Source organism: Panthera uncia (assembly GCF_023721935.1).
Source record: "Panthera uncia isolate 11264 chromosome C1 unlocalized genomic scaffold, Puncia_PCG_1.0 HiC_scaffold_3, whole genome shotgun sequence".
Taxonomy (NCBI): domain Eukaryota; kingdom Metazoa; phylum Chordata; class Mammalia; order Carnivora; family Felidae; genus Panthera; species Panthera uncia.
In genome coordinates this window covers 63681748-63695189 of record NW_026057584.1, presented here as the reverse complement: position 1 = coordinate 63695189, position 13442 = coordinate 63681748, and the positions used below count along the sequence as shown (strand labels likewise).

Here is a 13442-nt window from a genome sequence, read left to right as displayed (position 1 = left end):
ATGAAGAACGGGTAAAATAATGGAAATTATGTTTAATCTAGAGAAGGGTTTCTGACTCAAACAATAGACTACTGTGCAAAGATTAAAAAAAAAAAAAAACCACACAACTGAAGTTTCATAAAGGATTTAGGAATACAGGAATCCCTCCGTCCAAAAGCAAGGTCCTTCCCTGAAACAGAAAGCTTCTGGAGAGAAGCCAGTATTTACATTTTCAAATCTAAGTATCAAATTGAGCCCCTGGGTGGAGAAGGTGGCCAGTAAATCCTGAGAGGACTCTCTGGGTCTGTCGTCCAGGCTGACTGTATGCCAGGAGGGTACCACACACAACCAAGCTCTACAAAGGGAGTCTACCCAGGCAAGGCCTGTGGGGCTCACGTCACTTTCTTCTTTAAGAGATAAAAGATGCTGAACTATATTATGACTTGCCAGGATATTTCAAAGTCACAGAAATTAAGAAGGAAGAAACAAACTCAGAAAACAGACATGCTACGGAGCAAGGCAACAACCCAAGAATAAAGAGGAAACACTAACATTGATTTCAAACCTTTTGCTTCTGTTTATATGATTAATGTTTCTAATGCAAAAATCTTAATCTTCTTTACTGATAATCTTTTAAACAGCACAACTTGTTCTGCAACTAAAAGGAAGCTCATGCAAAATTCAATAGCTCTGCCTGGTTTAGACTGGAGCTAGCAGGATATTCAAATCCTGAGAGGTCAGCTCAACCTACACAGTGCAGAATATTAGCTCAGCTTCTGAGTGTACCACTGCCAATTTCTTTTGATTTCTGTTTTATTTCATTTCCTTTGATGACGGAGCCCACACCTAACAAACACAGTGAATCTTATTAACACTAAAAATGTTCCTCCGCCTCTCCTTCATCCTCACTCACTTCTCTCCCTCTTGGACCCGCCCTGTCTTCCACTAACAGGTTGGAAACCAGGGGCCGCAGCAGGATTTCCCGTGAACTAGCAGTACCTTTCAGGTGTCCTCACACAGCCTTTTCCCATGCACAAACAACGCTTTGTGGTGATTCAAACCAGGTCATTATTAACTCATCCACTAAGTGTGACATACCTTTTAGAAGGATCTTTCTGAAGACACAGGGAAAGTAATTTCCTAAAGGACTTGCCGTACTTTTTCATCATTTCCTTATCCTCTACTCCTGTTTCTAAAGTGGGTGGATCATTCTGCAAAGTCAACATTAACACCTGCAGCAGAAACAAACACCAAGACAGAATCTCAGTACAGCAATGGCTACAGTCTTTAATCTCTCACAAAGACCATCCTTGATTTAGGTACAAACATGCTTTTCCCATGATTTTAACCTTCCAGAAAGTGTGTGCTAAAAGTATTCATTTCCCTTTGCAAATCTGCTCAATGTGCCCTTTCACCTTTCTGTTATTCCATTGACAGAACTTACAAAATCTGTTCTGTGTGTTAAGAATGATCTCCCAAAGCGGCCAGGACAGAACTTCTGGGAACTGGCTCTCACACAGCCTGGAGGAGCACGTAGCTCCAGCACAGGGTTAGCGAGGGCCGGGGCTCTGGCTGGGAACGTGCGTGGGGGCGGGGGCCAGAGCAGCAGTTCATGTGCACAGGTCATTCATGAGTAAGGAACCGCCCCTACTCAAGGCTTCTATTAACATACTGCCAACCCTAAAAATAAATCCACACCATCCCAGAAAGTAACACATGATTTCCTTTTTTCTTACTGAGAAAACCTACAGAATATTGCTTAAAGGCTTGGCCAAATTGAGACAGTAAGACACTGAAAGACAGCCAGAATACGAGTTACTAAAAACCATAACCAGAGAGCAAAAGGCCGCGCTGCTTTTGGAGGGGGACCAAGCCAAATCAAAATACAGCTTCAAATCAAAAAGGTAAAAATTCCATTCGTTCACACTAACATCATAATTACTTGCTTTAAAAAAGAATACAATTTGTAGTAAACTATTGACCTATAAAAGGAATAAACCTCATTAATGCATAAATTAGCCTTAATTTATGCAAACGTTATACATGCCAAGACTCCTCTCAAACACTTTCAGATGTGTGAATACATGAAGGATTACAGTGACAGTTTATTGTTTGTGGAGGAAAACAGCAAACAGAAGAAAGTGGGAGAGTTCCAAAGTCCTAGCAGAGTCCCGCAGGACAGAAAAACCGGATGGAAGAGCTGCTTTAGCACTCTTTCTCTGAAAGTTCATTTCAATTGTTTCCATCTCAACTTTACATTTTCTGCTAACAAAAGCAAGTATGTATGCACACACACACCCTAATCTTAAGTATGTTAAAAACAGGTATATAGACTGGGGCGCCTGGGTGGCTCAGTCGGTTAAGCGTCCAACTTCGGCTCAGGTCAGGATCTCATGGTTCACAAGTTCCAGCCTCGCATCTGGCTCTGTGCCGACGGCTCAGCCTGGAGCCTGCTTCGGATTCTGTGTCCCCCTCTCTCTCTGCCCCTGCCCCGCTCATGCTTGGTCTCTCTCTCTCTCTCTCCCTCTCAAAAATAAATAAAAACATTAAAATTGTTTTTTTTTAAATATGTATATAGAGAAAAGAGTAATGTAACTACACTAAAACCTTAACAGGGATTGTCTGTGGCTAATGAGATTATGAATGATTATTCTCTTTATTCTTGTTTGGACTGCCAAATTTTTTCCAGTAAGAATGTATTAACTTTTTAATCAGTAAAATTATTTAACCTTTTTTTATCCTCATTTTTTTTAAACCTAAATTTTTCCTGTATTTGCCTAGGAAAAAATTGAAACAAATACAGATGGTACTCTCTGTAAAATACTTTGATAATTTCCACTCAACTATTTCAGCCCCCAAATAAAATCTAATCGGGTAAATCAGCCCTGATTTACCATCTCAGAACTGAGTGAAATAATGATGTAGGCCAGTTAAAAGAGTAACAAAAGTCTGAAAACAGTATCCAGATGTAGGTTATTGTCTAATAACACTGGGCTCACTTATTTCAGCTGAATCACCAACATGACAGTACGAGCACATGGGTGAAATGTTACAGATCATTCCAAAAAAATTGGGGAAATCTATCCACAAAGATGGTATCACTATAATCTATTTTCGGGTTTTCCTTGGGGGCCTAGGGTATTCTGCTATTAGAGGAGTAATGACCAGCATGTGTCACAGTTCTCAGCCTCCACCCACCAATCTGATCACACTCTTCAGACAGCTCTGTGCTAAGAACGTAAAAGCAAGCTTCAAAGCTGGGAATTGTACCACTTTTGTCCTATTTTGTCCACTGAGAACATCAGACAACATTTAACTTGGCTGCATTCCTCCATTAATTCTCCTCAGGTCTAAGAGAAAAATGATTATGTTTAAAAGAATTACAGAACCTATTCCATTAAATCCTATTTCAAGCCCAACATATTATTTCCAATAGTAATTACTTTCATAGGAGGGTACTTGTGATAAGGCGCTGCTCCTGTAGCCAATTCAATGGCAGTTATTCCAAAACTCCACATGTCAGCCTTGAAGTCATAGCCTCTCACCTAAGAAAAGAACCAGGAAAAAACACAATTATACAACTGGAAGGTCACACATCATGAGGTCCACAGTATGTCAGGAGTCTACAGTATATATGTACAACTTCGATAATATCACTTTGCTAAGGCCCAGCAATCGGGAATTAAATCTGAGTTACATGATGCATTCTAGTAACATGATTGATTTGAATGAAATTTTAGTGTATTTAATGATACAAAAATATCACTTTTTTATTATATATATATATACACACACACACACACACACACACACATTTTTTTTTTTTTTTTACCTGTTCCATGACTTCAGGGGCCATCCAACACGGAGTGCCAACAAATGTTTTTCTTACTTTATTCCGGGTAACATCACCCCCTGTTGCTAAGAATGCACTTACCCCAAAATCTGTAAGAAAAAAAAAATCACCCTTATTTTATGTAAGACATTATTGCTTACAAATTCTGGTTTTATAAACATCTCTTTTCCTGTTGAGCTTTCCAGTGATGATGACTTAATTGTTCCAAACACCATGAGCTCTCTCAGGGACCACCAACGCATCCTGCCATCCTACAGTTTAAACAACATCATCATGGGTCAGCAAGCCCACCAGTCCACAAGCTTAGCATACCAAATTGTATTTTCTATCAAAAAGGTATCAAAAGTCATAACTAATCATAAAGGATTACAGCAATAAAAATAATAACACATTCTTAATGGCCTAAATACAAAGGTCTCAGTTTTTAGCTGAAATCATGTATAAGAATAGCACTGGAAGCAGTAAAAATAGTACGTAAGGTAGTTTCCTTTTTTTTATTTTAATGTTTATTTATTTTTGAGAGAGAGAAACAGTGTGAGCAGGGGAAGGTACGGAGAGAGGGAGACACAGAATCTGAAGCAGGCTCCAGGCTCTGAGCTGTGAGCACAGAGCCCGATGCAGGGCTTGAACTCAGGAACCATGAGATCATGACCTGAGCTGAAGTCAGACACTTAAACTGACTGAGCCACCCAGGCGCCCCTGTGATGTAGTTTCTTTTTTTGTCTTTCTTTTACAATGATTACTTTCTAGCCTCTAATTCCACATCATCAATGTCTGGGGAGTGGCTTTTTTTTTTTTTTTTTTTTTTTTTCCTTAAGGTGGCTTGGGGGATGGGTGAAATAGGATTACGAGTTCACTTGTGATGAGCAGAGTAGTGTCTAGAACTGCTGAATCACTAAGTTGTCCACCTGAAACTAACGTAACACTGTATGTTAATTATAGCTCAATTAAAAATTAAGATAAAGGATAAATAACATTCATCTCCCACATTCTCATGACCTTGCTTAAAAGTGCTAACACCTTAGGCAAAATCGTAACGGCAAATCCACAAACCCAGGTACATAAAGCCAACATGCCCAGGTTTGTACATATGTAGCAATCAACACAAAGGAAAAGCTCGTCAGCAAAGACTGTTTTTTTCTTTCTTCCTATGTTTGGTTTCTGGATAATTTTCATAGGTATAGATACAATGGTTCGTAGAATGAAAAAACACTTTTCTTAACATCCATTACATACCAAAAATTATTTTTGTGAGCAGATAAATTAGGCATACTGTATGGAAATACACACATGCATTTATGCAAAAAATGTTTATATGTGACAAAAGAGAAAGGAATACCTGGTGATTATTAATGCATGCATTTCTGCTTAGATTTTTATTAAAAGTTCAAACTAGTTAATAAGTTCAAGTACCAACTACTCAGGGCTAGTACAGACCTACCAGGTAGAGCCAACTAAAGAACAGCTCAATAGTAAGCTGGTAAACAGTAATTTAAAAAGGTGATCAACACCTCAAAATGCCACAGCAGACTGTGTAGTTTGAGTCCCCGCCAATTCCTCTCGTTTAATTCTCCTTTGCCGGTCCCCTTTCATGACTACCAGGATGACAGCCATTTACCCAAGAGCAAAGTCCAGCACAAACCAAGGTGAAAATGTATTAGCATTTGCTTTAGGTCTTCAATATGAAGTTAGGGCAATAACACTATAACCAGTTCCCTGAGTTGAAATCTGTTGACTGTTTTACTTTACTTACATTTAAATTTACTCAACTCCCTAAAGGATTTCAACTACAAGTAAAAGGAATAAAAATTGACAAACGTGAGTCTTTGTTCCCACTGCTACACTCATGTTAATACTGAGCAGAAGTGTATTTTGAAAAGGCTAGATAATTTAATTTGCACGTATGTGCCAAACTAAAACTATTTGAATTCTTATATTTTGGTCAGAAAAATGAAGCCTTGTGAAAAGAAATCTCTAGAACCAGTAAGCCAGTCTCCTGTAGGTGGGAGGAAATACAATTCATGTTCTTACAGAAAAGCTAGGTGAATAAAACCATTTGTAAACATCTACTATATTCAGCTAGAGGAAAAGATAATATGATGAGCTTTGAAAAATATTAATTTCAAATTAATTTATACTTCTGCAAAGTTCAACAATGAATCCAACATCCATTTCTTTTTAGTTTTTTTAATGTTTAGTTTTGAGAGAGAGAGAGTGAGAGCACATGCACATGAGCAGGGGAGGGGCAGAGAGAGAGGGACACACAGAATCTGAAGCAGGCTCCAGGCCCTGAGCTGTCAGCACAGAGCCCAACATGGGGCTTAAACTCATGAGCCGTGAGATCATGATCTGAGCCAAAGTCAGATACTTAAACTCCTAAGCCACCCAGGTGCCCCTCAAACATTCCACTTCTATTAAAATAATTTTGTGGGGTGCCTGGATGGCTCAGTCGGTTAAGTGTCTGACTTTGGCTCAGGTCATGATCTCACGGTTCGTGAATTCGAGACCACCATCAGCTCTCTGCTGTCAGCACAGAGCCCACTTCGGATCCTCTGACCCCGTCTCTCTCTCTCTGCCCCTCCCCACTTGCACTCTCTCAAAAATAAATAAATATTTTTTAAAAATTAAAATCAAAATAAAATAATTTTGCGGGGCACCTGGGTGGTGGCTAATTCAGTTAAGCATCCAACTTTGGCTCAGGTCATGATCTCACGGTTCACGAGTTCAAGACCTGTATCAAGCTCTGTGCTGACAGCTCAGAGTTGGCTTCAGATCCTCTGTCCCCTCTCTCTGCCCCTCCCGGCTCAGCTCGCATGCTCTGTCTCAAAAATAAATAAACATTAAAAAAAATAATAAATTTGTAACAATGTAATACTAAGTACATATCATCTGTACTCTAAGGAAAAATATATTTTTTAATGCAGTTGCAGCAACCCTACACCCCAATCTCTCCTAGAAGATATAATCCATATAAAAATCCATAGTTAACATTAAATTTTTTTAATTCCTTAAAAATTCCATATGATTACATTAGACCTTTTTAAAGCTAGAAAAAAAGCTGAAAAAGATGCATAGGAGCAATTTATTACTGACAATACCCCTTCAATGTATCCTTCATGATTCACGTATTTATTCATAGGCTCCACTTAGAACACTCACTTTAAAGTCATAAACAGATGGCTAAATGTCTTTAATGCTCAGAACAAAAAATTCCAGAGGGAGAAAACGCCAATCCTAACATCTACTCACCCTTACGACTACAGAATAAATACATTGCCAATGTATATACAGAAAGATTTATATGTATTGAGAAACAACATTCTGACCAGAGTACATAGTGTGCCTGTGTAAAAAGGAAAGCCGGTATATTCCGACCAGACAGTGTACCTAGGACAGGGAGAACGAGGTGGTGAACCACTGCACTAAAAAGAGCCCTTGTTTTAGGAGAAGTCCGTCTATACAGCCAAGAAGAGTGCAACCAGACAGACGTGGGTCAGAAACCATAAACATCACTCCGGCGACACGGGATCACAGGCTACACATAGAGCTAGCCCGCCCATCTTCCTGCATCCAGAAATAACTGCATCCCAAACCAGAAAGGATGCTGTCATCCCAGGCACTAAAGGCTCTCTCACATCTCCTGAATCCACCCACCCCGCTCCTTCCGCACTGCTGCTGGGGCGGCCTGCTGAACCCCCACCATCGTCCTGCTTCCCAGGAGACTGGCACGCAGGCCTTTCTCTCCCCGACTTCTCCCTTGAAAGGCCCTCTGCTCCCTAGGAAAAAGTCAGAATCCCCGAGCACAGCATGCACATCGGACTTCCCTTTTCCTCTCCCACCTCAGCTGCCCCTTCTCCCAAATGCAGCCCTGAGGCTGGGCGCTGCTGAACCACTTACTGTTTATTCCCCAAATCCATCACCAGCCTTGCCCTCCACGATGCTGCCTGTGCGCCCAGGTACACTGTTCCTCCACTAAGTGCAGGGCCACCGGCAGGGGGCGTCCTGCTCATCCTTATTAATAATGGAAGCCTCTTTGGCATCCTGACTCCCTGTGCCTCGGGGCTCTTTCACAGCCCCTCGTGTTGGGGTGTGGTTAGTCTGATGCCCACCCAACACCTTTGCCTGATGTGTGGTGTACGATTAAGTAACTTTGGGAACTGTCTTATGTTGGTATATGTGAATGCTTAGCCCTGCGGCGGATCCCCCAGGTTTGGGGCATAGCCACGTAATTTGGAGAGTGGGCAGATCCTCCAGGAAACAGCACGGTCCTCACTGGCAGGGGCCAGGTGTCCTGGTAGTTAGGTTGCACGCCATGCTACTCCCCTACCCTGGGAGTTTGGCACACCCTGAATCTGGGCTTCTGGGTCTCTTTCCTTACCTGGCTTCTTGGTTATGCCTGTTTTTATATTACGTTCATATTTATAATCATGAGGGAAACAAAGGCAAGAGAAATGTAGCTAAAATTAAATCTCCTTACAACTTGCAGACACCTGGGACATGCAGAGCGTGACCATCCTCAAGCAACTCAGGGCTACCTTACTTCCTTGATGTTTTTGCTTTATTAAAGACTAAGAATAACCTTATCTTAACAATAGCTAGCCCCTCAAGGTCCTGAAAGCCTGGCTTCCCAATTCCTTAGAGACTTAACGCTATCCCTAACCCCCACTAACTTAAAAGTATATTATCAGTCGCTCCTCACAACCCCAGTGCAGCTCTTTCTGTCCACAGGTCCTGTCCCTGTGCTTTAATAAAATCACCTTTTAGGGGTGCCTGGGTGGCTCAGTTAAGCATCCGACTTGAGCTCAGGTCATGATCTCGCAGTCCATGAGTTCGAGCCCCGCGTCAGGGTCTGTGCTGACAGCTCAGAGTCTGGAGCCTGCTTCAGATTCTATGTTGCCCTCTCTCTTTGCCCCTCCCCTGCTTGCACTCTGTCTCTCTTTTCTGTCTCTCTCAAAAATAAACATTAAAAAAAATTTTTTTTAATAAAATCACCTTTTACATCAAAGACATCTCAAGAATTCTTTCTTAGCCATTTGCTCAAGAACCCTATCAATAACATGCTCCTGCTTCTCCTCACCATGTATAAATATGCTTTAAAATAATTGTCAAGTAAATCAATAGACGGACTATTCTCTGCCTTCAGACTGGGATGGGGAGATAAGCATTAACATGTTTACAGTGGAAGATACAAAATATAAGAAAGATATATTTCCTGACTTTAAGAATATTAACCCTGAGGAGAGGGAAGGCATGAAACAATTAACAACAACAATGCGCTGCTGTCTGTGTAGACACGGAGGAGCCAGGAGTGTTAAGAGCCATGGAAGACTCCACATCCACGGGGGCCTTGGACCTGGCCTTCAGGAAGAAGTTAAGACCTGGAGAGGCAAGCCGAAAAGGAAATGGCATTCCAGACAAAGAAGCAGCGTGAGCAAAGCACAAGTGTTGAGCCAAGAGGAAAAAGCGTCTGACAGCTGCAGGGGTCGAACACTCAAATACCTACAGGGGCCAGGCGGGAGTAAAGGAGGGAGGAGGGACCTGCAAACCAACAGCACAATCCCAATGATTAAAGGGCACTTGATACCCAGTGTCAGCACAGGGGGACCCTAGGAAGTGCTGGGCCCTCCCCAGGAGCCCATTCTCGGTGCCTTCCTACCCCAGCTCTAAAGTGGGCTGCTGCTATTCCACTGGAAAACAAAGTCACCTTAGAGGAATAGGGCCTGGTGTGGCCAAAGTCCCAATTTTCCCAGAGCACGCCAAATATCGAGACCTTTACGCAAAAGCTCTCTTTTCTGTTGCCGACAACAAATTCATTTTAAAAAAATGACGCAAAATAAAGCAATTATGCCTCCCCGGCTTAGCCTGCAAAACTAATCTGGTAAGTTGTTACAATGCCTAAAATTTACCTAAAATACTTTCACATACACCATGCAACGTTATATTTATGAGACCCAAGTGGTCAACTGACACCCTGACCCAGAATGCCCAGTGCCAGAAGGTTCTGGTAGCATTTGATGAAGGATACCAGAGGCAGCTGCTACAAGTATTTCAGTTATCTGTATCTAAGTATAGATAAGTACGAGCCAGGTGAATGCCCAAAAGAGGCTATTATTGGAGAATATTAATGCCAGTCACCTGTCGGTAGCCATGATGCACGTGAGAAACAGGCTCTCACTGACCAAAGTAAAGGCAGTCAGCACACAGAGAAGGGCTAAAATTTTAGCTATACTCCCCACTCTTGCGTGAATAAAAAGAATCCAGCCAGGCCCAAGAGTAAGCTAAATCCCTCCCCAGTTCTAGGTCTAGTTTGATTCTAGACTCCCAAGTACAAGTGTGTAAGAAAACTGCATCTGTAATGTTGGCATGTCTGCTTCGAGTGAATTTTCCATTCACCTAGAAAGACAGAGAGCAGGAACTTCCTTGAGTGTGCAGAACAAATCTGTGAGGGATCTCTAGGGGCTTGTTTGCCAATGAATGGCAAAATTTGGTCTGAAACTCGATTTCCTTAAAACCTGGGAGTGGCGTTGCTGGTGAAAGGCCAAACGTAACCTGCCTCAAACATCTGTAACAGCTACGAATACCTGTAAGGAGGAACCTGAGTTGTGCATGAGAAACTGGCTCAGGTTAGTTCAACACTTGGCGAGAGAATAATGGAATCAGCATCTGATGGTTCAGAGCTTCCTAAAATGTATCCAAAACGGGTGACGACGCATCAGATCCCTTCAGACCTGCAAGCGGCTCATGGGGGGGAAGGGGGGGGGGGCTGGGGTAGTGGGAGTCACCACAGCTACAGGGAACCCCGGTAGCTCTTTATTCGAATCAGTCTCTTTTCCCACAGTATCTTGGTCTAGAAAAGCAGGGAAGCACAGAGACTGGAGGAGCCCAACCACAGTCTCCTCCCAGGTAAGAGAAGCTGAGCCCCGTCCGCTCAGCACCCTGGACTACTGCTGTGCTCTCTCTAGTCCAAGAGGAAATCTGGGAAAAGCAGTCATTTAGGGATGTTCAGGAGTAAAATCAACAGGCCCTATATCTGAAGAGAGACTCTGGAAATGGAAAGGATTAGACAAATTCTTAGGAAAATAGGAAGATTTAGTGGATATTGGAATTGAAAAAGAAGAAGGAACTAAAAAGATTAAATGACCTGGCAGAGACCACACAGCAAGTTATCGAGGGTCTGAATAAAATCCACAGCCCTTCACCCTTCACAGAGGAGTCATCCACTTAGCCTTGGTCTCCTATTTGAAAAAGTTCAGTGTAATTTTCTGTACTGAAAAGGAAACGCAAGACAGAATAACGGGGTTAATATTCCACAAATCTCGAGCTTGTCCCTGAGTGAAGATCAAGTTGTGGTTACACAACATAGAAAAACTAGTTTGAGGTTCCCCGGTTATTCTGAAATGTCATATTTATGTCACCAAAAACAATTCCTTCCCGATTTGGTTTGATTCCCGGTTTTGGGTTTTGTCTTGTTTTCTCACAAGAGACTCTTGAGACTTTACTGGCAAAACTGAAGTGTGCTTCTAAACACCCAGGAACGTTTTCAGGGCTGCCGGCATCCGGCTTTCCTGACTCCCACAGGTTTCCTTAAAATGTTATGCCACCAATGTTGGATAAATAAGTATACAAAGAAGTACACTGCGATTCAAATTCTGCAAGCTATGTAACAATAGGTATAAAACAGAAGCAAAAACTTTCTTAACAGAGGAGGCTACAGAAACTTGTTTGTGTGTCTTAGAAGGCGCGTGCGCACTCGAGCCGGGTAAAGGGGTAGAGGAAGAGAGAATCTTAAGCAGGCTCCACGCCTCAGTGCAGAGCCCAACACAGGGCTCGATCCTACGACCCTGGATCATGGCCTGAGCCAAAATCCAGAGTCAGATGCCCAACCGGCTGAGCCATCCAGGCGCCCTGAAAGCCGTTTCACTTTAAACAAAGTTCTTTTAATGTTTTTACAGGTGTGCCAGTAGTGCAGCACCCCACTGACATTCAGGAAGCAGGGGCTGTTCACAATAACGTCTAGCTGGTGTGGGTTTACAAGCCAGGGGGCTTGCAGAGTTCTGATTTAGGCACAACCCCGGCCTTCTAGCAAGAGCTAATGTGAGGAAATGTGATGTCAATTTAAACATCAATGTTACATGCCCTGAACAACATGAATAGAAAAAACATGTTAATGTGCCCAACATACAACACTCGATACGTAATTAAAAGTGTCATCTTCTGCTTGCTGGCAATTCCTAGGTGCCCTTTCCCCGCAGATTTTCTTGGTTAGAGAAGGAAAATACAGACCAGGGTAAGTAAAGGCTTTAGCATTTTCAGAATCAAATCTCACCTCTTCCAACTGAAATCCAGACCACTATTCTGTCCAGATTAATCTTCCTAAAACACAGTTCTGATCACAGCACACTCTGGTCAAAATCACTCTCCTGACCCGGCATCTGAAGAATAACAAAGCCACCGCACACCCCACCCCGGCCGCACTTCCATCATGTATGTGGAAGCCAACAGACTTCCAGTATTGTTTCCTTCTGACTGATGTTCACCCAATTATCACATACTCTGGTACAGTGTTTTTAGCTTCACTGACCAAATCACTGTTTTCCAGTTTTTTTTTTTTTAATGTGTAATTACCTTTAGCCTTTCTACCCATTTTTCTGTTTGTTGTAGTTTTGTTTATAAATTAAGTAGGAACAACTTTTCACTCCCCTGGAGCCTTGCCATCCTCAGAGTGTCATCAGATCTTGGGGCACCGAGAGCCAAGTCTGAATGGAAACAGGGAGAGCCATCCCCTCATGCCTGCCGGGGATCCCTGCAAACCTGGGCAGGAGAAAGCATGGTGCAGCGCTGACTTAGAGGTGACACCTCAAATTCTCTAGGTGGACACCGTATCTCTGGGTACCTGTGTTGTGCTCAGCAGAACTCAGCAAACCCAGAGCAAGGAGCAGAGCCCAGATCCCAGGAGGCCAAGTCAAGATGTGGCAAGACCTAGGACAGTGGCTCCCAACCGTCACTGGGCTCATTTCCTTCTTGAAACAGGAGCAGTTTTCTTACCATTCTAATAGTTTCAGTGCACCATGAATGTGAATACAACTACTAAGAGGCCAAATGTCTGGGCGCCTGGCTGGCTCAGTCAGGGGAGCTTGTGACCCTTGATCTCAGGGTTGTAGGTTCAAGCCCCAAGGTGGGTGAAGAGATTACTTTAAAAAAAAAAAAAAAAGAAAAGAAAAAAAGAGGCCAAATGACAACACACTTGGCATGGATATGTGGCCCCCACTCAGAGGCATATAGTAGAAGGTCTTGACAATTTCTAGTGAGTCTACACCAAAAATTCCTGAAACTAAAGGGAAGAGAAAACGCACCAAGGAAGGACACGGTGAGTACAAAGGAGTCACATTTCCACCCTCAGAAGGCACTCTGGAATCAAACAGGCCTGTGTGTGGTCCCAATTACACTCCCTGATAATTTACTAAACTTCTTTGAGCAATGGTTTCACAAGCTATAAAATGGGGAGTATAGAATAGATTCAAAAGATGTTCAATTAATAGTCCTTGTTGGCTGCCTACCCAACATCCATGCCCCTCCACTCTTCTCTATCAGAATCCTGCTTGTGTGTGTC

At 42.5% G+C, this 13442-nt stretch overlaps 1 protein-coding gene across 7 annotated transcripts in view; it reads right to left on the bottom strand.

Moving 5' to 3' along the window:
• Positions 1-13442, bottom strand: part of STK39 (serine/threonine kinase 39) — a 317745-nt gene that overhangs the window by 208124 nt on the left and 96179 nt on the right. For all 7 annotated transcript variants that reach the window (XR_007454486.1, XM_049616066.1, XM_049616064.1 and 4 more), the window contains exons 6-8: positions 3812-3921; positions 3423-3524; positions 1078-1211 (exon numbers count right to left, since the gene is read on the bottom strand). Coding sequence is in view for 6 of the 7 variants with exons in the window: in XM_049616066.1 (XP_049472023.1) it covers positions 1078-1211; positions 3423-3524; positions 3812-3921 (346 nt within the window). In the remaining variant the exon portion in view is untranslated. The remainder of the gene's footprint in view (positions 1-1077; positions 1212-3422; positions 3525-3811; positions 3922-13442) is intronic.